Raw genomic sequence first — 25,056 nt, forward strand, 5'->3', positions numbered from 1 at the left:
ACCAGCCAGGACCCACTGGCAATAATTCAGACCAAGCTGATGGTGGCTGAGGAGTAGTTGTGAGATGTGGTCATGTTCTGGAAGTGTCAGCAGAATCTCCTGACAGATGGGTTGTGGGAGATAGGAAAAGGGGAAGAAAGGGCAACTCCACGGGCTGGGACTGGAGCAACTAGATGCACTTGGCACCATTTCCTGAGAGTGAGGACAGGGGACTTAAACTGAATTCTCTCTGAATCCCAATCCCAGGGCTCCAAGGTCAACCTGCTGCTTTGGCTTCAAGACTGTAAATCTTATCCAGAAAGATAAGATCCATCCATCCAGTCATTCATTCATTTGTAGCATTAACAAACATTCACCAGTACTTACCATGCGGCAAACACAGGAGGCACTGTAGACATGAGGATTAATTAGACTCATACCCTGCCCTCAAGAAACTCATAACTTGGAGGAGATTCAGAGATCAGCCATCTCCACTTATCAATTCAGTTGTTTGGTCACTCAACAACCATTCATTAGCACTCAGTTTCTGACAAGCAAGTGTCGTGGTAGAGATTGAAGTGGTTGGTCTTGCCCTTAAGAAAGTCCTAGCCCAATTGGAGAGCTGGGGTTAGCCATCCTTACTCAAATGTATTCATTCATTGGTTCACTAAAGAGTCACCAACACCCAGCCAGTGCCAGAGTCTGGGAGAGGACTCCTGTTGGATGACCCAACAATAGGCTCTGGTGAGTGTCTCCAAGCAACAAGGCCTTCCTCTGGAGCCCTGGCCTCCCCCCAGGGTTCCACCTGTTGCTCTCCCAATGTGAGCAAGCCCTCGTGGCAGCTGCCAGGGTCCGGTGCACCCCCTCCCCACAGCATGCTGGGGGCTAATTCTGATGTCATCTTTCTGCAGAAAACTATAAGCCCATCCCTCCAGACTGCCACCCTCAAAGCTATCTGCCCAGGCCCCATCTGACACTCTTGACATCTGCAGGTCCCAGACCCTACGATGTGTCCACTCTGGAGGCTCCTCATCCTCCTCGGGTTGCTGGCCTTGCCCTTGGCACCGCACAAGCAGCCTTGGCCTGGCCTGGCCCAAGCCCACAGAGACAACAAATCCACCCTGGCAAGAAGTAAGCTAAGCCCCGGGCTCTGCCTACTGCCCACAGGGTCGGGGAGGTGGGAAGGTGCCATCTGGGCTCCACCGCTAACCTGCTGGGTGACTTCAGGTTAGTCACTTACCCTCTTTCTTTCTTAGACCTCAAGTACAGAAAATTGAGGTTGTGTTGATTATATGCCAACTTCTAGCACAACCTCATTGGCACAAACCACTTCAAGGTCCCCCTTTTGTTTTATTTTCTTATTTCTCCCTTTATCCCTTATTCTCACTCCTGTATCTCTACTGCCTTGGCAGGCACTGCAGTGTGTTTAATGGATATATTTAAATATGCCTGTGTCCTTGTATGTTCGGTACTTTAATTTACATAAATTGTATTGCCATATGTATCCCATTCTGTTTTTTTTTACTGGTTTCACTCAGCACTATGCTGTTGACATCTATGTTGCTTCAGCTGGTGCAGAAAGAGCCATAAGATTCATCCACCCCAGTTTATTTGGCTGTTCCCCTCTGGATGAACATGCAGGTTGTCTCTAACTCTCCACGATTATAAAGTACACTGAGATGAACCTCCTTGCATGTGTCCCTGTTACAGCCTGTGGGAGAATTTCTCTGGGATATACCCAGAAGGAGAGTGGCTGGGTCCTGAGGTAGAGATAAACTCAATTTAACCAAAACTGCCAGAATCCTCTCTAGAATGGCCATGTGGTCTACACGTGCTCCGATAAGAAACGACTATACCTGTCTCCCCATGTTCCCCAGCACTGCTGAGTACTGAGCTGTATCAGTCAGCTAGGGCTGTCCTCACAAGATACCACAGACTGGGAATTAAACAACGCACATTCCTTTTCTCACAGTTCTGGAGGCTGGTATTTCAAGATCAAGATGCAAATAGGGTTGGTTTCTGATGAGGCCTGTCTTGCTGGCTTGCAGACGGACATGTTCTCCATGTCTCCATATAGCCTTTTCTCTGTGCATGCAGAGAAAGAGATTGCTTCTGTTTCTTCTTATGAGGACACCAATCCCGTCAGTTTAGGGCCACATCCTAATGACCTCGTTTAACCTCAATTAGCTCTTTAGAGGCCCCATCTCCAAAGACAGTCGCGCTGGGGGAGGAGAGGACACAATTTGAACTGACACTATTTTTAGACTTTTTTTTTTTTTTTGCCAGTTTGATATGTAGTTGAGTGGTAACTACTTGTTTTAGCTTGACTTTATCTGGTGAGTGGGAAGTCTGAGCATCTTCTACTTTTGTTAACCATTTTGACTTTTTTCTCGGAGACAGAGAGTCTCGCTCTGTCATCCAGGCTGGAGTGCAGTGGCATGACCTTGGCTCACTGCAATGTCCGCCTCCCAGGTTCAAGCGATTCTCCTGCCTCAGCCTCCTGAGTAGCTGAGATTACAGGTGCATGTCACCATGCCCTGCTAATTTTTGTATATTTAGTGGGGATGGTTCATCTTGTTGGCCAGATGGTCTTGAAACCCTCACCTCAAGTTATCTACCCACCTCGGCCTTCCAAAGTGCTGGCATTACAGGCGTAAGCCACTGTGCCCGGCCCCATTTTGACTTCTTTGAATTCCCTGTTCTTACCTTTTGTCCGTTTTTAAATTTGCTTGTCTGGGTTTTTTTAATCCTCTTTGATTTGAAGAGACATTACTTAATTCTTGATATTAGCCCTTTGTCAGATTTATGCATTGTGAATATTTCTCCCAAACTGTCATCCGTTAACTTTGCAGGTCCTTCACTGAACAGGAATATTTTCAAATTCATCAATATTTTGTTTTATAGTTTGTGTTTGGAGAGTCTTAAGACCTGGCTCCTACCTCAGACATATTCTACTTCGTTTTTTTCTAATAGCTTTATAGTTTTACCTTTCACATTTAAGATTTTAACCCATCTCTGGAGGCTATCTTTATGTATGCCTGTGTATGTATGGCAGAGATTCAGCTTTGCTTCTCTCCATGTGACTCAGTTTCCCTAACTCATCTACTAAATGATCAACTTCCCAAAAATGAGGATTCACTGCTAAGCTCCCTGTGCTGTATCTGTACATTTGTTTTACGCCAATAACATAGTATTGTAAATACAACATCTTTGTAAAATGCTGTTTTATCTGACAGACCTATATTCTTCCAAATGAGTTTTAGAGTGTGTTGAGTTCCTTTAAAAAATTCATCTGGCAGGGCATGGTGGCTCCCTAGCACTTTAAGAGGCTGAGGTGGGAGATCGCTTGAGCCTAGGAATTCAAGACCAGCCTGGGCAACATATCAAGATCCTGTCTCTACAAAAATAAAATTAGAAAATTAACCAGGCATGGTGGCACACGCCTGTAGTCCCAGCTACTTGGGAGGTTGAGGTGGGAGGATCACTTGTGCCCAGGAGTTTGAGACTGCAATGAGTTATAATTGTGCCATTGCACTCCAGCCTGAGCAACAAAGACCCTGTCTCTTAAAAAAAAAAAAAAAAATCAGACCAGGCGCGTTCACTCACACCTGTAATCCCAGCACTTTGGGAGGCCAAGGAGGGTGAATCACGAGGTCAGGAGATCGAGACCATCCAGGCTAACACAGTGAAATCCCATCTCTACTAAAAGTACAAAAAATTAGCCGGGCATGGTGGCGAGGGCCTGTAGTCCCAGCTACTCAGGAGGCTGAGGCAGGAGAATGGCTTGAACCCAGGAGGTGGAGCTTGCAGTGAATGGAGATCACGCCACTGCACTCCAGCCTGGGCGACAGAGCAAGACTCTGTCTCAAAAAAAAAAAAAAAAAAATCACCTGGAAATTTGATTGGAGTTAAAATGAATTAGTTAATTTAAAGGGAGTTGATATTTTTTACTTCCCAATCATAAACTTAGTGTATCTTTCCATTTATTCAGATTTTACTATATATCCCATAATATAATTTTAAAGTCCTATCAATGTCTCGAGCATGATTTGTTAACGTGATTCCTAGAGAATTTATAGTTTTCATTGCCATAGTAAATGCTACCTAATCTTCTATTATATTTTCTAGTTGGAATTGCAGGTACAGATGGAAGGAAAGCTGTTGACTTCTTCTGATATTCTAAAGCCTTGCTGACCTCTTATAGTTTTATTGTTTTATTTATTCTGTGGGTTTTTCTATCTAGAGTATTATATTATCTGTAAGTAGTAATAGCTTTATCTTTCCTCTTCTAAGACTTACACTCCCTGTGCCTTTTTCTTATCTTGCATTGTAGCCAGAGCCTTCTACAGGAATGGAAATGAATCCAGAATTCCCCTCCAAGCATATTTTCTGTAGGTTTTTGGAATATAGTGTTTATCACATTAAGCTTGTTCCTTATGCCCCTAGTTTTATGAATTTTTCTTAATCATAAGTCAGTACTGACCTTTAACAAAAGTTTCTCTGCATCTAAAAGTTAATCACTCTTTTCCTCCAACCTACTAAATGATAAATTGTACTAATAGATTTTTCTGCTGTTGAACCTTCCCAACATTTCTAAAATGAACAGTTTTATGATGTACTATTAGTTTTTTTTTGTTTTTGTTTTTGTTTTTGTTTTGCAATGGAGTCTTGCTCTGTCACCCAGGCTGGAGTACAGTGGCGGGATCTCAGCTCACTGCAACCTCCACCTCCCAGCCCAGGTTCAAATGATTCTCCTGCCTCAGCCTCCTGAATAGCTGGGATTACAGGTGCCCCCACTACCACACCCTATGTATTTTTAGTAGAGACAGGGTTTCACCATGTTGGCCAGGCTGGTTTCAAACTCCGGACCTCAGGTGATCTGCCTGCCTCGGCCTCCCAAAATGTTGGGATTACAGGCGTGAGCCACTGCGCCTAGCCAAGATTTCATTAACTAATAATTTGTTTAGGATCTTAGCAAACTTTTCGTACATAAAACTAATATGTAACTTTCTTTTCTTGGTATTGTCCTTGAGGCTTGGAAAGTTATACTAACCTCAGAGAATGAATTTAACATCTTTCTGTTTTTCCATTTTCTTTCACAGTTTTCTCTTTATAAAAGTTTGATAAAACTCTGCGTAAAATCTTCTAGGTCAGAAGCTCTTGGAGAATGAGATCTTCAATCACCATTTTTATTTGTTAAGAAATTTCTTAATTTCTTTGGTTATGAATGTTTTCTATTTTTCCTCATCAGAACTTGGAATTTTGTGGTTTATCATAAATGTATCCTTTTCATTTACTGCTACTCTGCAGTAACCCAGAGTTCTCAGTGTGGGACCTGATCTCAGGGCAGGTAAAACCAGTGAAATAATGTGCCCTGTGGTACACTCTGAGGTTCATCAGAGCTGGATCCTCATCCCAGGCAGGAGGGTCTAGAGACAAAATAGGCAGGACTTAAGCATCTCCAATAGCTTTAAAAATTCCTTCCTTTGGGAGATTTATTCTTTTCTGGTGGAAGTTCCACTGGGTCCTGCAATTTATTCTAGATATGGTGTGGAGCAATTTACATCTATTCTCTCCACACTTACCCATCTAAATTTTCTCTTCAACCAGCATTGACTCTGATCTACATCCCGTATGTTAGCTCCGTGCTCCAGACTGAAATACAGTGTTGGGTGAACTTTCAACCAGAATACCCTTCTTTGAGCAGCTGTTGCCTGCCAGACCCTCTGCAGGTTTTTTTCTTTATTTCTCATATCAATCTTGCAAAGCATAATTTCATTTCATAGATGATGGAGGTAGATCTCCATGGGGAGGCAGTGACTTGCACCAGCCTACAACCCAGGTCTCTGAATCCCAAGCCCCCCACCTTTTCCATGACACTGTGCAAAGTCAGTGGTCCTTGTGCATTTCCAGTTATTGCTCAGGGCCTCATAAAGAACAACGCAGAAAGCCGAATCCAGAACATCCACTTTGGGGACAGACTGAATGCCTTGGCACAAGTGGCCCCAGGGATGGTGGGCTGGCTAATCAGCGGCAGGAAACACCAGCAGCAGCAAGAGAGCAGGTGAGACCCTGAGTCCCATCCCTGGCCCTGGAACTCTTTATAGAGCTCTCAATCGAATGGTGGAGCTGACGGGGGGCTGGGGAGGTTCAAGGCCTGTGAAGAGGGAAGGTAGGAAGATTGAAAGAAGAGAGGGTGGAAGGCCCACATGAGGAAGAATGGGGGCCCAGCTGCACAAATCAAAACTGTGTGGCACTGTGTGCCCCACTCTGGGGCAGCTTGCAGTCCAGGGCTCCCGCATCTGACTCTTGCCCTCAGAGCATCTGTAAAAGAATCACACTCCAGTTCCCATTGCCAGGCCCTCTTTGTAGACGGGACAGTCTTGTTTCTCAGCAGGAAGCCTTACCTGTTCTGAGGTCCCTCACCCTTGCGGGGCCTCTGCTCTTTCCTTGTGCAGCATCAACATCACCAACATGCAGCTGGACTATGGTGGGATCCAGATGTCATTCCATAAGGAGTGGTTCTCGGCAAACATCTCACTTGAATTTGACCTTGAATTGAGACCGTGAGTCATACAGAAGCAGCATCTGAGAGGTGCTAGCCCTCCTCGCAGGGAACCTGGGAAATCCAGATCTTTCTGATCCCAACCTAAATTCAAATCCTGGCTTCCAAAGCCACTTGCTGTGTGACCTTGGGCAAGTCACTTCACCTCTCTGAGCCTTGTTTTCTTTACCTGAAATATGGATGACAATCATTAGTCAGTGGAAGGAAGTCATTTGCTCATTCAAACCTATGAGAGTTCACAACAACTGGGCTTGATAAAAGAGAGAAAGGGAGAACTGCTGTAATCATCTCATCGCCCCTGCTCACCATCCCCCTGTTCAAACTATCCTTTGACATCCACCGCCCCCAAGAAAGGGAGGATGCAGCTAAATGGGAAAGATTTTTGAAACAGAGATTAGCTCTCAACGTTTGAATTTCCAAAGACCTATTTAAGGGATTTTCAAAGTTACTCTGGCTACAGCTGTTTTCTCTTTAATCACTGACTTCGGGATTTAACTGGGCCTGGTTTGTTGAAAGGACTCAGAGTGCCAGGGGAAGCCCTGACGGTGGACAGTGCCCGTCTTTGCCAACACGGAGATTTCTACTCTTTCTCTACCTCCTCCCCTTGCCCTTCTTCCTCCTCCTTTCTCGTCTGCAGGCCCTTCGATAACAACATCATAAAGATGTGTGCACACATGAGCATCGTTGTAGAGTTCTGGCTGGAGAAAGACGAGTTTGGCCGGAGGGATCTGGTGATAGGCAAATGCGATGCAGAGCCTAGCAGTGTCCACGTGGCCGTCCTCACCGAGTAAGACCCCAGCTGCCCCTCCCCAGAGCTGGGCCTCCTTCCTAACAAGCCCCAGCTGCAGCACCACTTCCTGACCATCTCCTAAATTAGTCCAAAGCAGATCTCATCCTTCCCCCAGGATCTGCTCTTCCTCCCGTGTTCCCAACCGTGATGACCCTACCACCCTCCCAGAAGCCAGACTCTTCTCCCTCCCCACTCCTCAGGCCCATCATCACCAGTTCCCATTAATGACTTCCTAGTAGCCCTCAGCTTCTCTCTTTCATCTCCACCTCCTACTCCACTGCCTGGAGCACTACAGGAGCCTCCTCCTGGCTTTCCCGGATCTCCCCTCCTACTCTCCATTCCCCATCCTGCAGCAGAAATAACTTTCTAACACAGAAAATTGGCCATGCCCAAGCCCCTGCTCCAAAGCCTCCAGTGGTTCCCAGTGCCCTCTGGATAAAGAGCAACTCCCAAATTTCACTCAAGGCCCTGCTTGTCCTCTCCCCTGCCAACTTTTCAGCCCTTTGTCCTCCACCACACACCATGCATTTTTACACCACTGTGCCTTTGCACATGCTGATCCTGTTGCCTGGAATGCCCTTTCCATCTTCCCTGAAGCTCCTCCTTATCCCTCATTCTTTCGTATGTTTCCCAAAAACCTACTGTATGCCAGCACCATACCTGATGCTAGGGATACAGTGGTGAACAAGACACAAAATACAGCTTTAATAAAGCTCCATAGACTGGCTGACCAAGTCTTTCAATTTCAACTGACTGTAAGTCCCTCGAAGGCAAGATTTGTGCCTGATTTATCTCTGTAATTCTAGAATGCTGAAAGCAATGAAGACCTCAGTGGATGTCTGATCATTTGTTCATCAGATATTCATTGAGTACCTAGATTGTACCAGACATTTATGGGAGGACAGTGGAAGGGAAAGGCTCTGGAATCTGGTGCTCTATTGCCATGTTTCTTATATAACCAGCACTTATTAGCTGTGTGACCTTGGGCAAGGTCCGAGCTACCCCTTTGATGATCACTGACAATGATACTTCTGGCATGGGGCTGAGTGAGGATTAAAAGACTGTGGAAGGCATACTCAACACATACCTCCTGGCTTTAATGTTGCCTGGATTGCTCTGTTCTGCTTCTGTACCTCTGCCTTTCTTTCCAGGGCTATCCCACCAAAGATGAAACAGTTCCTCCACAACCTCAACGATAACCTGCAAAAAGTTCTCCCACAACTGGTAGAAAGTCAGGTAAGTTTAGAAAAAAACTTTGCATCTTGAGCAATCTTGAGTCCGAGGGTCAATGCATATCCACTGGCAATTTAGCAAAGGATTTCAAACATTGGGTTTTAGAGCTTGAAATATCTCAATTTGAAACTTCAGGTTGGCCATGAGTTTTGTCAGGCTATCCTTGAGCAAGAGACTTTGCTTCCCTGAGCCTCAGTGTTCCCACCTGTAGCATGGGAACCACCACAGTCCCTGTCTTATATGATGAGGATTTGTGGAGACAAAGCGTGGAAGTGTTGTGCATGACACTGAGCAGGTAGTTGGCGCTCACTACCAGGGAGCTGCTCTGGCCACGATTCCTACTGGAAAAATCCCATGGACTTGAAGTTTCCTGCCACAGGCACTTCAGTTTTCCTTTTCCAGCCCCTGGCCTGATCCTTCTCTCTGTGCTGATGGTTCAGGTATGTCCTCTGATCGGTGAAATCCTCGGGCAGCTGGATGTGAAACTGTTGAAAAGCCTCATAGGTGAGTGTCTGGTCCGTCCAGTGAGGACTCCTTAGGACTGGCAAGGGGCTGAAAGAGGTACCCCCGTCCCTGGAGACCCCAGGGAGGCCTGCTAAGGGGCATCTGCATGTGCTGTGAGAACACTTTAGAGGTGACCATATGATGACCACACTGTCCCCCAAGAGAGCTGGGACAGCAGAAGGTACTCCTACCAAGCAGGCTGTGCCCTGCCAAGTCACTGAAGTCATCAGGTTACCAGGGATTCTAGCTTCTCCCAAGATCTCCACCCAATCCAGTAGGGAGCACTGGGCCCACCCCAAACCTGAGTCCATCTCTACTCCAGTTACAGATAAACAGTTATAGTCTCTGCCCATATAGAGCTCATAGCCTAGTAAAGTGAAGACACCAAGAAGCAAATAATTCAGCATCATTTGGGGAGGGTTTTCATGTGAACACTCCCGGCACCCGCCTTTGGTCACCATGGATAGATGGTTTCCCTTCGGTGTGGGAGCTGGGAGGTGGGCACGCTGGTGACAGATGTTACCTTTTCTCTTTACAGAACAGGAGGCTGCTTATGAACCAACCCACCATGAATCCAGCCAACCCTCTGCATGCCAGGCTGGAGCGCCCCCCAGCTGACTACTGCTGATCAGAAGGAAGGTCCACATCTTGGGACCTTAAGTCTCCCTTAGAGTGGGGCTTCTGCTACCCTAAAAACTTTATCCCAGGCCCTGTGGACATCCCATCCTCTCCCACAGTAAACTCCAGCTCTGAAGGATGCACAGGTCCCTCCCGCCTGGGCCCTGGGGTTTAGGTCTAGAAGGCAGACCTGATGAAGTATCCTCCTGAGAACAAATATCCCTACGGTTGCTCATCAGCCCAGAAATGCCGACAAAAAAAAAAAAAAAAAAATGCAGGGAGGGGCCTGTTGAGATTTCTCTTTCTTTTTTTTTTTTTTTTTTTTGAGACAGAGTCTCGCTCTGTCGCCCAGGCTGGAGTGCAGTGGCCAGATCGCAGCTCACTGCAAGCTCCGCCTCCCGGGTTTACGCCATTCTCCTGCCTCAACCTCCTGAGTAGCTGGGACTACAGGCGCCCACCACCTCGCCCGGCTAGTTTTTTGTATTTTTTTTAGTAGAGACGGGGTTTCACCGTGTTAGCCAGGATGGTCTCGATCTCCTGACCTCGTGATCCGCCTGTATCGGCCTCCCAAAGTGCTGGGATTACAGGCTTGAGCCACCGCGCCCGGCCCGAGATTTCTCATTCTCTCACTCTTTCATTCCATATTTACTGGACACCTAATATGTGTCAAGAATACTGCTGGGCTCCAAGGGGGTGTAGAGAAAGGAAAAGTGAGAGAGTGGAAAAGTGAAACCACGGGCATCAAACACACCTGAGCTCACCTTCAATTCGGCCCAACTGGCAGTTCCATGAGGGTGTAGGTGCCATGCAGCATGGTGACCCATGTCCCAGCATACAGCTGGCACAGAGTGCGTGCTCAGTAAATATTTGTGGCTCAATGAGTGGTTGGAAATATAGTCTTAGGCTCCACTAGCTGCATTTGGGACAAAGCTTGTTACCTTTTGGTCTTCATCATTTGCAAAATGGGAATAGAAATCTTGCAAGATGTGGAACAACAGAAGACATCCAACGCTGCTGGTGCGAGATCAGTTCTACCACCACTTTATAAAGCATCTCCTAAAGTTAAACATAGGCTTGCTTTACAACTCAGCAATTCCACTACCTAGTGTATTCTCAGCAAAAATACATGCACGTGTGGAGCAAAAGGCAAGGAAGCTCATAGCAGCAATGTTCATCATAACCCCAAACTCAGCATCCCCCCATACCCATCAAAAGAATGAATAAATAGAATGGGCAGATATCTTGTGGGATGGGCACCCACTGGAATCTCTATAGTGATGGAAATGACTTACAATTGCCCACAGCCACATGGACGAATCTCATAAACAGAATGTTACATGAAAGAAGCCATAGGCAAAAGGGCACGTGTTGCATCTCCCATTTATGTGAGTCCCAAAACAGCAAAACTAATCCATGCCACCAGAGATAAGATAGTGGTTACCTTGGGGCAAGGGTTAGATGCTAAGAGGGCATTGAAGGGGGCTTCTGGAGAGCTTATAACATTCTGTTTCCTGATCTAGGTGCTGGGTATGGGAAGGGATGTTTGGTTTCTGAAAATTCATTGAGCTATTTACATATATGCATTTTTCTTACGTGTAATGCACTTTAACAATTTTGACAATAAAAATATTGGCCGGTTGTGATGACTCACACCTGTAATCCCAACACTTTGGGCAGCTGAGGCTGGAGGATTGCTTGAGGCCAGGAGTTCGAGACCAGCCTAGGCAATGCAGCAAGACCCTACATCTACAAAAAGCTTGAAAAATTAGCTGGAGGCAGCAGCACGCACCTGTAGTCACCGCTACTTGGGAGGCTGAGGCAGGGGGATTGCTTGAGCCTAGGAGTTCAAGGTTACAGTGAGCTATGATTGCAACACTGCACTCCAGCCTGGTGATAGAGCAAGACCGTGTCTCTCTAAAAAGTCCATATATGTATTTATAATGCAGGATGCTTGTAAGGAGTAAAGCCATGAAAAACCATTTGCAGTATATTTCATATGTGATGGGTTCATGGAAAATGCTTATTAAATGTCACTTAATCCAGCCAGGCACAGTGGCTCATACCTGTAATCCCAGCTCTTTGGGAGGCCAGGGTGGGTGGATCATTTGAGCTCAGGAGTTTGAGACCAGCCTGGCCAACATGGTGAAACTCCGTCTCTACTAAAAATACAAAAATTAGCCAGGCATGGCGATTTTGTTGCCTGTAATTCCAGTTACTCAGGAAGCTGAGGCAGGAGAATTGCTTGAACCCAGGAGGCAGAGGTTCAGTGAGCCAAGTTCATTCCACTGCACTCCAGTCTGGGCAACAGAGTGAGGCTCCATCTCACCAAAAAAAAAGAAAAAAAAAAAGTTATTTAATCCATTGTTAATGATTTGACTGTTGACTATTCAATTATTAAATATGGATTCCACTCTCCTCCAACCAAGAGTTGAAAAAGCAACCTGCGAAATCAAGGGAAAATAGTACACACATATTAATCACAGTGGCACACACATTAAACACTTGTTATATCCAGAGCTTTTTGGTGCTCAGAGCTTACATCCAGCATCTTATCAATGCCTCCCAGCAACCCCACCAGATACAAAATTTCAGCTCACTTTATACGTGAGAAGCCTGAGGCTCGGAGAATAAAGTCACTTGTCTAAGGTCACACAGTAAGGAAATGGCCACATTGACTGCACTCAGGCAGCCAGCTCTAGAGCCCACGCTCTCAACCACTGTCAATCCTCCCTCCCGGTCTTCCCTTCCTTCCTTCCAACACCCCCCACCCAACCACACACACACTCACGCACACACACACACGGTGGGGACTGATGAAATATGTGTTCAGTGGGACTGACAAGCTCAAATAAGGAAATGTCAACAGCTCAGAGATGAGAATAGGGCAGGAGAATCTCACATCTCTGTCTTTGAATTCAAGCTCCCTAATCCGAAATGCTTCACTGGGGATTTGCAACCCTAAACGCTAATGTTCCCCTTGCCAGCCGTGAGCTTGTGGGGTTCTTCCTGCTCATGATTCAAAGAGCAAACACAGGAGGGCCAGGCCTGGTCCCCAACAAGGCTACCTGGTTCACTGGTGAAGGCAGCTTTTGTCTGCCTTCCTCCTGACTCTTTCTGGGCTGGCGCAGGGCTCCCTATAGGGACCTCCTTGGGTTTCTGGCATTCTGTTTTCATTTTAAGGTTCATGGAGCACGGACTCATTACATTTCCTCCCGAAAGGGTTTGTTGGACAATGGACCTCTATTAGGATACTGGGGTTCACACTGGGGGATGGTTTAAGGCTCCAATTCAGCCCCAAATGTTCAGAACCTCAGTCCTGGCTCTGCCCCTCTGTACCTGATAACTTCCATGCCCTCCCACTACTAGGCACTGACTCTGTGCCAGGTATTGGGCTGGGAGCTACATATGTTTCCCCAAATTGGAGGGGATGCAACAAATCAGTTCTAGAGATCTGTCATACAACATGTGCCTACAGTTAACAAGGCTGTATTGTACACTTAAAACTTTGTTAAGGCCAGGCACAGTGGCTCACGCCTGTAATCCCAACACTTTGGGAGGCTGAGGGGGGCAAATCACCTGAGGTCAGGAGTTTGAGACCAGTCTGATCAACATGGTGAAACCCCGTCTCTACTAAAAATATTAATACAAAAATTAGCTGGGCGTGGAGGCACACACCTATAATCCCAGCTACTTGGGAGGCTGAGGCACGAGGAATCACTTGAACCTGGGAGGCAGAAGTTACAGTGAGCCGAGATCATGCCACTGCACTCCTGCCTAGGAGACACAGCAAGACGAGAAAGAGAGAGAGAGAAAGGAAGGAAGGAAGGAAGGAAGGAAGGAAGGAAGGAAGGAAGGAAGGAAGGAAGGAAGGAAGGAAGGAGGAAGGAAGGAAGGAGAGAGAAAGAGAAAGAAAGAGAGAGAAAGAAAGGAAGAAGAGAGAAAGAAAGAAGGAAAGAGAAAGAAAGAAAGGAAGGAAGAAAGAAGAAAGACTGTGTTTAAAAAAAAAAAAAACTGTGGATCTCATGTTAGGTGTTCTTACTACAGTAAAATTTCTTAAGGCTGTGCACAGTGGCTTACACCCAGCACTTGAGAGGCCAAGACAGGCAGATCGCTTGAGCCTATGCAACATGGCAAAACCCTGTCTCTACAAAAAACATGAAAATTAGCCAGGCGTGGTGGTGCACACCTAAAGTCCCAGTTACCCAGAAGGCTGAAGCGAGAGGATCACCTGAGCTCGGGAGGTCGAGGCTGCAGTGAACTGTAATGGCACCACTACGGTTCAGCCTGGGCAACAGAGTGAAACTGTCTCAAAAGAAAAAAAGGGGGGGTTGGCAGGGGAAGCGCTCCATCAACGGGAGGGCTCCAGGGAAGGTGGGCAGGTGCTTTCTGAACTGAAAACTGTGATGCAAACTTGTACTTAAAGTAAGGGCACTGAAGCCAAAGATGACAGCCCGACTTCACCTCTTCCCAGCTGAGATGACCCTGGGCAGATCACTGCCCTCCCTGAGCCTCAGTTTCCCCACAGACTTGTTATAGGTGGCATAAAGCACTAGTGTCTCACAAAAGGTTATCATTAGTAGTTGTTTGTTTGTTTGTTTGTTTGCACTTTAAAAGCAAGTGCAAAGATTAATCTCAAAAGCAAGGGAAGCTTGCCTGAAGCAAACCCTACTTGATAATATATTTTTTTTTTCATCTAAGTTGGGGTTCCTGGCTCTCTGGGAATGCTCTGGAGCTTCCAAGTCCATCTGAAGACCCTCTCTAACTCAGTCCCCACCCTGAGCTTTCTCCTGGAGAGGAGATCCCACATCCCATTCTCACATTCTGGAGAAGAGACCTTGCATACTAGCATAGGTCAGAGCCCTTTGAAAAATCAAACCAATTCTGCCCTTTAGAAATGGATCTTTTGTTTGTTGTTTGTTTGTTTGTTTGTTTGTTTGAGACAGAGTCTCACTCTGTCACCCAGAATGAAATGCAGTGATGCAATCTCAGCTCACTGCAACCTCCACCTCCCAGGCTCAAGCAGTTCTCCTGCCTCAGCCTCCCGAGTAGCTGGGTTTACAGGTGCACACCACTAATGCCCAGCTAATTGTATTTTTAGTAGAGATGGGGTTTCGCCATGTTGGCCAGGCTGGTCTTAAACTCCTGACCTCAAATGATGCACCCGCCTCGGCCTCCCAAAGTGCTGAGATTACAGGTGTGAGCCACCACACCTGGCCAGACATGGATCTCTTGATTGACAAAACACCCTCAGCAAAGGCTTCCAAACACAATTGCAATCTGAGAAGTAGGAAGGAAAGGCACCACTTACAGTTTCTGAGAAACACATGGGGAGGGTATTGATGTCACCAGTGTGGGATTAACCTCTTCAAACGTTCATGGTGTGTCCTTCCATTTGTTTCCTGGTGCCTTGAGATCTTTCCCCTGTTCAGGGCACGGAGCATGCAGTCCCTGTGGCCACAAGGGAGGGCAGTTTCAACAGAAGCAGAAACAAGGCTCTTGACTTTCAGGAGCCTGAGCTTTTGATAAAGTGGTAGTGGTAGTGACAGAGAACAAACAGGTGGTTGCCAGCAGATGGGGGCAGGGTGTGGCTGTAAAGGGACCCATGAGAGTGTTTTTTGGGAGGATGGAACTGTTCTGTACTCTGATTATGATGGTGGCTGACTATATACGTGGTAAGACTCAAAGGACCATACCACTAAAAGAAGTCAATTTTACTGTAAGTTTTTTTGTTTTGTTTTGTTTTGTTTTGAGACGGAGTCTTGCTCTGTCGCCCAGGCTGGAGTGCAGTGGCCGGATCTCAGCTCACTGCAAGCTCCGCCTCCTGGGTTCACGCTATTCTCCTGCCTCAGCCTCCGGAGTAGCTGGGACTACAGGCGCCGCCACCTCGCCCGGCTAGTTTTTTTGTATTTTTTAGTAGAGACAGGGTTTCACCATGTTAGCCAGGATGGTCTCGATCTCCTGACCTTGTGATCCGCCTATCTCGGCCTCCCAAAGTGCTGGGATTACAGGCTTGAGCCATCGCGCCCAGCCAGTTTTTTTGTTTTTATAGTCTTGGCTTTTGACTTGTTAAACTCAGGGCATAGGAGAGTCTGAGAACAGCACACACATAATGAAGTTGAAGCAAAACTTCCTGCCCACAAGACTAGAAAATGCCCTATGTTGGGTTGGTGAATTGTGAGGGTCCAGGAGAACTGGAAGGAGCATAGTTCTGGTGGGTTCTGATGGTGACTCAGACCCTTGCTGCTCCCAGGCAGACCTGGGCGTGGGAGGAAGGGAACAGAATCCCAGGCACATGTGTGGGATCCAGGGACAGAGGGTGTCTGTGTCCACGCTCCCTCCCAGAGCCTGAGCCAGAAGAGAGGATGAGACTCCGGGGAGAGAAGGGTAACAGGAAGGTCTAGATGGATCCAGGCAGGTGGGCTTGGGCAGACCCTCACAGTCCTGTATCAGGCCCAAGGAACTGGCAAACAGCAGAACAATTCTGTGTCTTAAGAAGGAGTTGAAAGTAAATGCTAAATCCCAAGGGACCTTTCACCAGGAGGGAAGTATAGTGTCTCCGCAGTCTAGGAGCAGACGGCACATGGCTGTCTCTGTATTGCCAGCCAAAAACAGGGACAGGCAGCCCCCTTGGCACAAATGAAGCCCCTAGCACAGACATGAAACCCCGGGGGGAATGGGGACATTTCTGTTCCTGAGCAAAATGGCATTTGAAATGGTAAAGTACAGATAAATCAGAAAGATATGTGGACGCCCGAGTTTATGAACTGTGATTCATACCAGCTCCCCAGACATCATCTCCCCATAGCCCTGTGAGGTGGATTTTATTCTCCCCAAATTTTACAGGCGAGGAAACGGAATGAAGTTCAGGGGACTGGACTGACTTGCCCAGGGTTGTAGGATTTGAACCAGAGCCGTTTGAGCCCAAATTCACCCACTTTCGGCTGCAATACAGACACAGCCTCCCGACCTCAAACCAGAGGGTGTAAGCTTTCATTAACTGGCTGCACAAACTCTATTAATTCCTTGCCTTATCTACCTCAGTTTCCCCACAAGGATAGTAGCAACCTGACCCGACCCACAAGAGTTATACGATGGGACCACTGTGAGGATGACTGCCATGTACAAGATGTGGGCAGAGTCCAGCAAGTACCTTGAATGGATAATTAAGGTCAAAGCCACGACCCCAAACCCTTGGAGGCACCACCCAGAATCTGGAGAGCAGTGGAGCAGGCCGGGAAAGGCCTAGTGTGAGGGAGGCAGTATGGCCAACTGATTACCAGGGACTCAGACAGACATGGAGGGTGGTGGGGTCAACTGACTCCAACACTCACTCGCTGTGTGTCTCCAGGAAGCAGTCACCCTTTCTGACCCTCAGCCTCCTCATCCAATGTATGAGAGACAACAATACCAACCACTCTTGAAGAAGATGAAGTTCAAATATGGAGAGCACCTGGCATGCAGTCGGTGCTTAATAAATGCATATTTCTTCCTTCTCTCTCCACTTTTGCTTATAAGATGTTAGGTTTTGCTGCGCTCACTGGTCCAGGACCTTGGCCTTCCTGTGTCTTCATCTTTTCATCTGTTAAACAGATTCCAAGGGCCCAAGTGGTGGGGATAAATGCCTGATTACTCTAACATTTAGGGAAAGGTGGAAGAAAGGGTAGGATAGAGACCAGGATGCCACAGGATCCTCCAGGCCTGGGAACCCAGAAAGTCTTTTCCAGGATATAAAAGAGAAGCAGCCCAGCACTTTGGGAGGCCGAGGTGGGTCATCTGAGGTCAGGAGTTCGAGGCCAGCTTGGCCAACATGGTGAAACCCCGTCTCTACTAAAAATACAAAAACTTTGTGGGGTGTGGTGGCCCTTGCCTGTAGTCCCAGCTACTCAGGAGGCTGAGGCAGGAGAATCCCTGGAATGGAGACACACCCCAGATGTAGGATGCAGTGTCTCTTTTGACACTTTAGGAGAAAGAATCCTCCAACAATTGGAGCAAAAATATTACAGCAGGAGAGGAAAGAGTCCAACAGATGAGACTGAGGTCCCTTCCGGGGCTCTGACTGGCTGCTCCTTTCAATGCTCGAAGCTCCCTAGGGAGCATGGGTCCCCAACCTTGGCCCCGCTCAGGAAACCATAAAGTCTTGAGTAACATCCCATCTCAGGTTTTTCTGTTTATCTTGTCGACCAAATAGTTTAACCATCCCACCTGCTAATGTGATTGGCAATTATTTACTTTGGAGAGCCCTGAAAGACGCCGCCAGATTGCAGAATTCTCAATTATCTAGAAACCCATCACCCAACACACGCTTCCTGGTCCCCATACTATAAAAGAGGCTGCCTCCTCGGCAGAAGTGAGTGGGGGAGACAGAGGAGACCAGGATCGCTGCTGAGACCTCTAAGAAGTCCAGGTAAGAGCTGTCCATTCTGCGGCCCCTCTGCTACCCTTGACGGCAGGGATCTCAGACTCCTCACTGTGGGGCAGGCAGACCGTACTCAAGATCACTCACTGGGGGCCATGCAAGAAAAACAGACCTGGCCAGTGTCAGGAATGTGGGAATGGCCATTTGCTCTGCTGTCCTAAGAGACCAGTAATATTGATACAAAATGAGCACTATTAATGCCCTAAATCAAAGCCCCTAAGGCAAAAGTTTTAACTTGAGGTTACCAATGTGGATACAGATGATCCAGAAACCTCCTAAAATTCTTCTCCCAATTTTAAACATTTTGATGCATTTTTCTGAGACTAGGATCTTTAGCTTCCATTGGATTCATAAAGGGTCTGTTGCCCAAAAGAGATTCACAGTCCATGGTCAAAGTTACCTCTCTAGGAAGGGCACAACTGGCTCTTTGGACCAAAAGACCTTTCATTTCCAGCCTTCCACCACAAGAATGGAGCTTTAGCTGAGTCAGCCAATAGATGGAATTTTGCACAAAGCCGCCAGTTGTCTCCAAAGTGTGGGTACTAGTGCTGGCTCTGGACAACTTCTCTGGCTGCCAAATAGACCTGTGAGAGGTCTGCGAGCCAAACCTCAGGGGGTGCCCAGGATTCCTCTAGGGCAGCTTGAAGAAGAAGAGAAAGGTGCCAAAACGATAGAATGCATGTTTGTGTCTTGGGTGAGGGGAGGATTGGGAGACCTGCCTTCAACCACAGCTCTACCATCAATTTATTCTATGACCTTGGGAAAGTCACTACCCCTCTTTGGTCCCCTGGTTCTTTGCATGCAATGAAGACTCTGATGGCCCCAGGAATTCCCCAACACAGGTCTGCATGAGATGGTGGCTGTGGCCATGCAATCCCTATATTGTGTGACTTTCAAGGGCATCCACCAACCATCAGGCCAAAGGACTGAACGGGGATGATGCAAAACAGCTCAGTTCTTCAGCACTTGCATGTTTAACCCTTCTCACTTGCTTTGTCTGAAGAGCAGCAATGATTCAAGTCACTGAAGCAAGCCTGATTGGAGGATAAATCTGATGGCTACTTAATTTAACAGAGAGTTCACCTGGCTCTAGCTTCTAATCCTCTCTCCACTGTGTACTTGTGACCTTGGGGAAAGTTACCCACACTCAGGCCATGAGTTCTTGGGTACATGAGTGGTACTCGGGTACATGAGTGGGTTTCAAGAGGGGATGGCAGTACATTTGAAACTCCCAACTGGAAACTCACTTGACCTCTGTGAGCCTTGGTTTCTCCTACTGGAAAATCAGACAAGGGAACTGTGGGCAAGATGGAGTGAGGTGAGGCTGGGATTCTTGGCAAGGAGGAAAAAACCCTCTTCCTTGGAATGTGCTGGAGCCGGATACCAGTGGGGCTGTCTCCTTTTTAGGCCCCTGATCAGCAGCCCTCACCTGTGCAATGCAGGTAACAGGTGCCCATGTCTTAGGGTTGTGATGAAGATGAAATTGTGTAAAGCAGTCAGCCTGCTGCCTGGCAAGGTGAAATTGTTCAGCAGTGTTAGCTATTACTAGTGACCCCCTGGTGTTCTGGGGAGCAAACGAATGACAACCCCACCCCCCAGGCGGCAGGGGCAGGTGGTGGATAAATTCCTCTCTGATATCCATGCCCTGTTGGATTTGTCATTCTGTCCACAGATACTAAGAGCAAAGATGTTTCAAACTGGGGTCCTCATTGTCTTCTACGGGCTGTTAGCCCAGACCATAGCCCAGTTTGGAGACCTGCCTGTGCCCCTGGACCAGGCCCTGCCCTTGACTGTGAATCCAGCCCTGCCCTTGAGTCCCACAGGTCTTGCAGGAAGCTTGACAAATGGTGAGTCTGTGACAACCTCTTTCAGGGGTGTGTGTGTGTGTGTGTGAGAGAGAGATAGAGTGTGTCCAACCCTGCGAAGGGGGGAGGGACAGGGCTGGATGGGGGAGGGGGCCTGAGGATCTGGAATTGTCAGATCTGACCCCCAGAGACCCTTATGCCCATTTCCAGCCCTCGGCAATGGCCTGCTCTCTGGGGGCCTATTGGGCATTCTGGAAAACCTTCCGCTCCTGGACATCCTGAAGCCTGGAGGAGGTACTTCTGGTGGCCTCCTTGGGGGACTGCTTGGAAAGTGACATCAGTGATCCCTGGCCTGAACATCATTGAGTAAGTTGCCCTAAAATAGAGCTTTGGTCTCCACCAGGGAACCCCAGGTGAAGATCTGCCAGCCCCAGGCAGTGGCACTGAAGCAGTGAGGTGGCAGCCTGAAGGGGGAGCCAGGACTCAGTTCTGAGATCCATCTCCAGTCTGGCAAACCAGCAATGCCCTCAGTTCTAGGCATGTCCTGAGGCCCCAGCATCATCTGTAATCCTCACAACTACCCTCTGAGGTCGATTTAATAATCTCCAGTTTGCAAATGGGAAAACCAAGGCACAGAGGTGCTTGTGTTCCCGCTGCTAGAGTGATACCAAGTGAGTAAGGCTCTCACTCTACTTTCCTAAGTCCAAAGCCAAGGCTCTTCCCACTACACTGTGGTCATTTTGTTCTCTCCACCTGTGAAATCCCTTAGAACACAGAAGGCCTTTGATGTAAGTGAGAGTGTAACCTTCCCACCTTGATATCAATGTGATGAAGAACAGTGTGATATCCATGGAAAGGTCTAATGTGGTGTTTCCCATGAGACACCCAAGAGCTCACAAAGCAAAAAGCAAGAATGGAAACTTGATGCCAGGGAGCTGGGAGAGCCTGGGTCCTGGATAGGACTGGATCAAAGCCATTTCCAAAATCCTACCCACCCAGGGTCTCGCTCCCTGACTTAGAGACAGACAGACTTCTTGACTTCGATTTTCAAATGTGCTTGTTGGATGACCTGGGACAGGACACCCTGTCTCTCTGTGCTTGGTTTCTCCATCTGTAAAATATAGATTATAGAACCCACAGAGAAAGTCTGTTGGGAGGACTGGAAAAGGTGTAAATCACCTGGCACAGTGGCTGGCTCAGTGAATGGCCTCACCCATCAAATGGACTCCCTGCTTGGTGGGTGAGGTCAGAGGGCTGGCTTCTCCTGGAGACAACAGGGTGTGATGATGGATGGATGGTTGGAAAGATAGGACAATGGGAGACAGGCTTCCTTCCACCCTTTCTGCACTCTCCCTGACTTCCTGCTCCTCAATCCCCATGATAAACATTGGTGATCAGCCACCTGACAGGGTGGGTGATTCTTACCCATAAGTGTTTGTGCAGATTTACTTCCAGTTGCACCTGAAAATCATTCATTCATCCACTGACCAATCCATCATCCAGTTATTCATCCTTCTACCTAATCACTTACTCTTCCAACCATCCACCCACATATCCGCTATCCACCTTCTCATCAATCCACAATCAATTAATATGAAGTAGCCACTTTCTTTGTAAGGCTCTTAGCTGGCATATAGGATGCAAATATAATCCAGACACAGTTGCTGTCCTGAATACCTCATAGACTGGAGATGAGGAAAGGGTCCTGTGTGTGTGTCAGATCTGTTCCAGGGCAGAAACCGGAAAAGACCTGATGTGTGACTCAGAACCCACGTAGCTTAGGCTGCAAGACTCCCCTCCCATCTCCCTTTCCTGGGTGGGAAGTTCTACCTCTGGGATGAGTACTGTTAGGTTAAAGATGGTTTCTGGATTTGGAGTTAGAGGAGCTAATATTTCCCCCTCCGATATTACTCCCTGGACAGTATAAAGGTCACTGACCCCCAGCTGCTGGAACTTGGCCTTGTGCAGAGCCCTGATGGCCACCGTCTCTATGTCACCATCCCTCTCGGCATAAATCTCCAAGTGAATACGTGAGTGGGTCCCAAGAGGGGGTGAGAGGATGGCTCACCAAGGGAGACCCTGGTGACCATGGGTAACCATAACAGGGGTATTGGAGTCTAACAGACCTAAGCCTCCAACTTCTGCTCATTTGCTGCTATGCTGAGCAGCCTTGGGTCACTTGGGAAACTCACTTGACCTCTTGAGCCTTTATTTCTTCTGCTAGAAAATGAGATAAGTACAACTGCGGGCAAGATGGAGGGAGGTGACGCTAGCATTCTTGGCAAGGAGAAAATAACCCTCTTCCTTGGAATATAGTGGAGCCAGATACCAGTGGGGCTGTCTCCTTTGCAGGCCCCTGGTTGGTGCAAGTCTGTTGAGGCTGGCTGTGAAGCTGAACATCACTGCAGAAATCTTAGCCGTGAGAGATAAGCAGGAGAGGATCCACCTGGTCCTTGGTGACTGCACCCATTCCCCTGGAAGCCTGCATATCTCTCTGCTTGATGGGTGAGGCCAGAGGAGCAGCTTCTCCTGCCCAGAGATGACATGGTTTGATGCTGGATGGATGGTTAGAAAGCTGGGACAATGACAGAATAGATGAGTGAGAGGCTGAAAGGGTGGGAAAATGGATGGGAAGGAGGGAGGGTGGAAAGACGGATGGATGGATGGATGATGGATGGATGGATGGATGGATGGATGGATGGACTGACAGATGGTTAGTTGGTTGGGTGGATGGAGAGAAGGATGAACAGATAGATGGATGGATGGTTAGATAGATAGATAGATACATAGATAAATAGATAGATAAGTAGTCACTTATCCCTTCTTAGACGAAGATAACCAATTTTATGCTGGATCTAGCAACAAGAAATTGGAGTTTAAGCCCTGCATATTACATAGGAATGGGGATCGAGGGCTTCCTATGTGAACTTGGGTAGTGCTTCTCCAATTTAGTTCTAAGCTTACTTATCTGCAGTATGGAACTGCATTGGAGTTATTGATAGAATCTACCAAGATAATAGGTATGAAAGTGCTTTGTCCCAGTAAGGGGTAAAATAGACATGGATCCTAACTAGGTTACTTATTTCAGTTACCTGTCACATGGGGAGACTATGTCATACCTATTATGCAAAAGTTGCCCACGTGGTTAACTTTTAATGAGCACATACATTGGGCTTCACATGTGTCATCTCATTGGATCCTCATGACAACTACATACTAAGTAGTATCCATTCGTTTATGGACTCTGCAAAGCCTTATTGACACCTGCTTTTTCTGAGAACCATGTGTTTATCCTACACATACCTGTGTGTGCACTGCTGTACACAAATGTAGCTCCCTTTCAATAGGACCCTTGCTGTTGGCCTGCACATGGGTGTAGATGGACAAAGCTCTGCTTTAGTGACTGAGTGCTGAGACTGTGGGGTTCACAGTGGGGTTCACTGTGGGGTTCACAGTGGCCCCCTCTGGAGCCTTCTCCACACCAACTCCAGGTCCCTGCATCACCCATGGCTTTTCTCTTTCAGACTTGGCCCCCTCCCCATTCAAGGTCTTCTGGAGAGCATCACAGGGATCTTGAATAAAGTCCTGCCTGAGTTGGTTCAGGGCAAGGTAAGTGGGCAAGGTGGGGATCCCCGATCTAAACCAAGTTTTAGAACTTCTTGCACTGAAACAAAGCCCTGGGCTGAGTGGGTCCGAGTCCTTCAATTTGATAAGTAACTTCCATTCATCAATCTATTTGTCCATTGATCCATCTGTGCATGTTTCTTCTTTACATCTTTCCAAATGCATTGATGAGTCTCTGCTCTAGGCCAGGCCCTGCCTGTCCACACTGAAGCTGAAAAGGATTGGCCCCTGTTCTGAGTTGGAGAAGTTCCCTGTCCAGCTTTCTATGGCCACAGACAGTCTTCCAACCTATGCCTGGTTGTCTCCTATAACCAGAGCACTCCACTCTACATAGAATCAGATGTGATGTCACAGAGTGAACACTGGGCTTGTGTGATTTGGGGTCCTTCACGACATCCCTCATGCCTCCAGTTTCTCCTTGTGCATGTGTGGTCATTGATCTGTGGGATTGCTTAGAATCACTTTCACACTGAAAAATGACAGAAAATTTCCCCAGAGAACCCCCGCTTGGGATTCTGCTGCTCCAGGGTGCCGCTCTGCCTAACTCCCCTCTCTGCCCCTTTGACCAGGTGTGCCCTCTGGTCAATGAGGTTCTCAGTGGCTTGGACGTCACCCTGGTGCATGACATTGCCAGTAAGTACCTGCTTTCCAGCCCTCTGTCCCCCTCTGCAGGAGCAGCAACTTCCCCCAAGGAGTTTTTTTCCTGCACACCCTAGGATACTAGGTCCCGCTGGCCTCAACTCTCTCCATTTTGGGCTTCTTTTTCCCCGAAATAATCCAGATGATTTTGAGATAGACACCGTGTCTCCTGCCTCAGCCCTGACACTGAGGACAGCTGGGCTGGTTAGTAGAAGGAGGCCTGGCTTCCTCCAAGCATGCTGAACACAGTCAGATCTCCAGAGGCCTCCATTCCCTGGCCCCCCACCTTTAGGAATGTGGACTCCTTCACGTTGAGATCATGACTGTGGTCTGTCTTTTTATTGTTTGTTTGTTTGTTTTTCTAGACATGCTGATCCACGGACTACAGTTTGTCATCAAGGTCTAAGCCTTCCAGGAAGGGGCCTGGCCTCTGCTGAGCTGGTAAGTGCCCCTCCCCACACCCCAGGATTTTGGGGGCTGGCTGTTCTTCTCCTGGTAGAAGGCAGCCGGCAGCTTGGGACAATGACATCCAAAGAAAGAGACAAACATCTACAGAGGTACACACAGGGATGCACAGAGAAATCCACAGAAAAGCTGACAGGTGGAAGGATGCAGGCAGCACAGCAACATAGCTACCAGGACAAACACACACACAAATGCCCAGACAAATGGCCACTGATACAGATGCACACACTCTCACACCAGCATACTCACACACGCACACATCGGTAGACTCACCACACGCAAGTACACGTGGATACACAGACACACACTCACTCAAACACGCGCACACGGAGCCCTGACCCCAGGCCTGATGCCTTTCCCAGGGTCTTGGCCTCCTCCTGTCCCTTTGAGGCATGAGTTTGATGATGAGTCAATACCA

At 47.7% G+C, this 25,056-nt stretch overlaps 2 protein-coding genes across 3 annotated transcripts; both read left to right on the forward strand.

Moving 5' to 3' along the window:
* The first annotated feature begins 755 nt into the window (after positions 1–755).
* BPIFA3 (BPI fold containing family A member 3) lies at positions 756–9,970 on the forward strand. 2 transcript variants are annotated; one of them, XM_033185358.1, is made up of 7 exons: positions 769–1,110; positions 5,893–6,043; positions 6,438–6,545; positions 7,182–7,331; positions 8,486–8,570; positions 9,008–9,071; positions 9,610–9,970. In XM_033185358.1, the coding sequence occupies exons 1-7, from the start codon at positions 987–989 to the stop codon at positions 9,687–9,689; spliced, it is 762 nt and encodes a 253-aa protein (XP_033041249.1). In that variant the 5' UTR covers positions 769–986; the 3' UTR covers positions 9,690–9,970. The 2 variants fall into 2 exon arrangements, with proteins under 2 accessions (XP_033041250.1, XP_033041249.1); XM_033185359.1 differs by lacking the exon at positions 6,438–6,545 and having other exon boundaries at positions 756–1,110; positions 9,610–9,878.
* Positions 9,971–19,792: 9,822 nt separating this feature from the next.
* BPIFA1 (BPI fold containing family A member 1) lies at positions 19,793–24,579 on the forward strand. Its single transcript, XM_033186115.1, is given in 8 exon segments — positions 19,793–19,952; positions 20,121–20,240; positions 20,243–20,276; positions 21,833–21,940; positions 22,263–22,415; positions 23,435–23,519; positions 24,104–24,167; positions 24,539–24,579. Coding segments are annotated over 8 exon segments (765 nt in total).
* Positions 24,580–25,056: the final 477 nt, after the last annotated feature.

This window comes from Trachypithecus francoisi, unplaced genomic scaffold (assembly GCF_009764315.1).
Source record: "Trachypithecus francoisi isolate TF-2019V2 unplaced genomic scaffold, Tfra_2.0 Lachesis_group21, whole genome shotgun sequence".
In the NCBI taxonomy this organism is placed as follows: Eukaryota; Metazoa; Chordata; class Mammalia; order Primates; family Cercopithecidae; genus Trachypithecus; species Trachypithecus francoisi.

Excerpts from the sequence above, each read along its gene's own strand:
- BPIFA3 (XM_033185358.1), top strand. The coding sequence starts at position 987 with ATGTGTCCACTCTGGAGGCTCCTCATCCTCCTCGGGTTGCTGGCCTTG. Across the intron at positions 1,111-5,892 it reads CAAATCCACCCTGGCAAGAA|TTATTGCTCAGGGCCTCATA; the intron begins GTAAGCTAAGCC and ends GTGCATTTCCAG. Across the intron at positions 6,546-7,181 it reads TTTGACCTTGAATTGAGACC|GCCCTTCGATAACAACATCA; the intron begins GTGAGTCATACA and ends TCTCGTCTGCAG.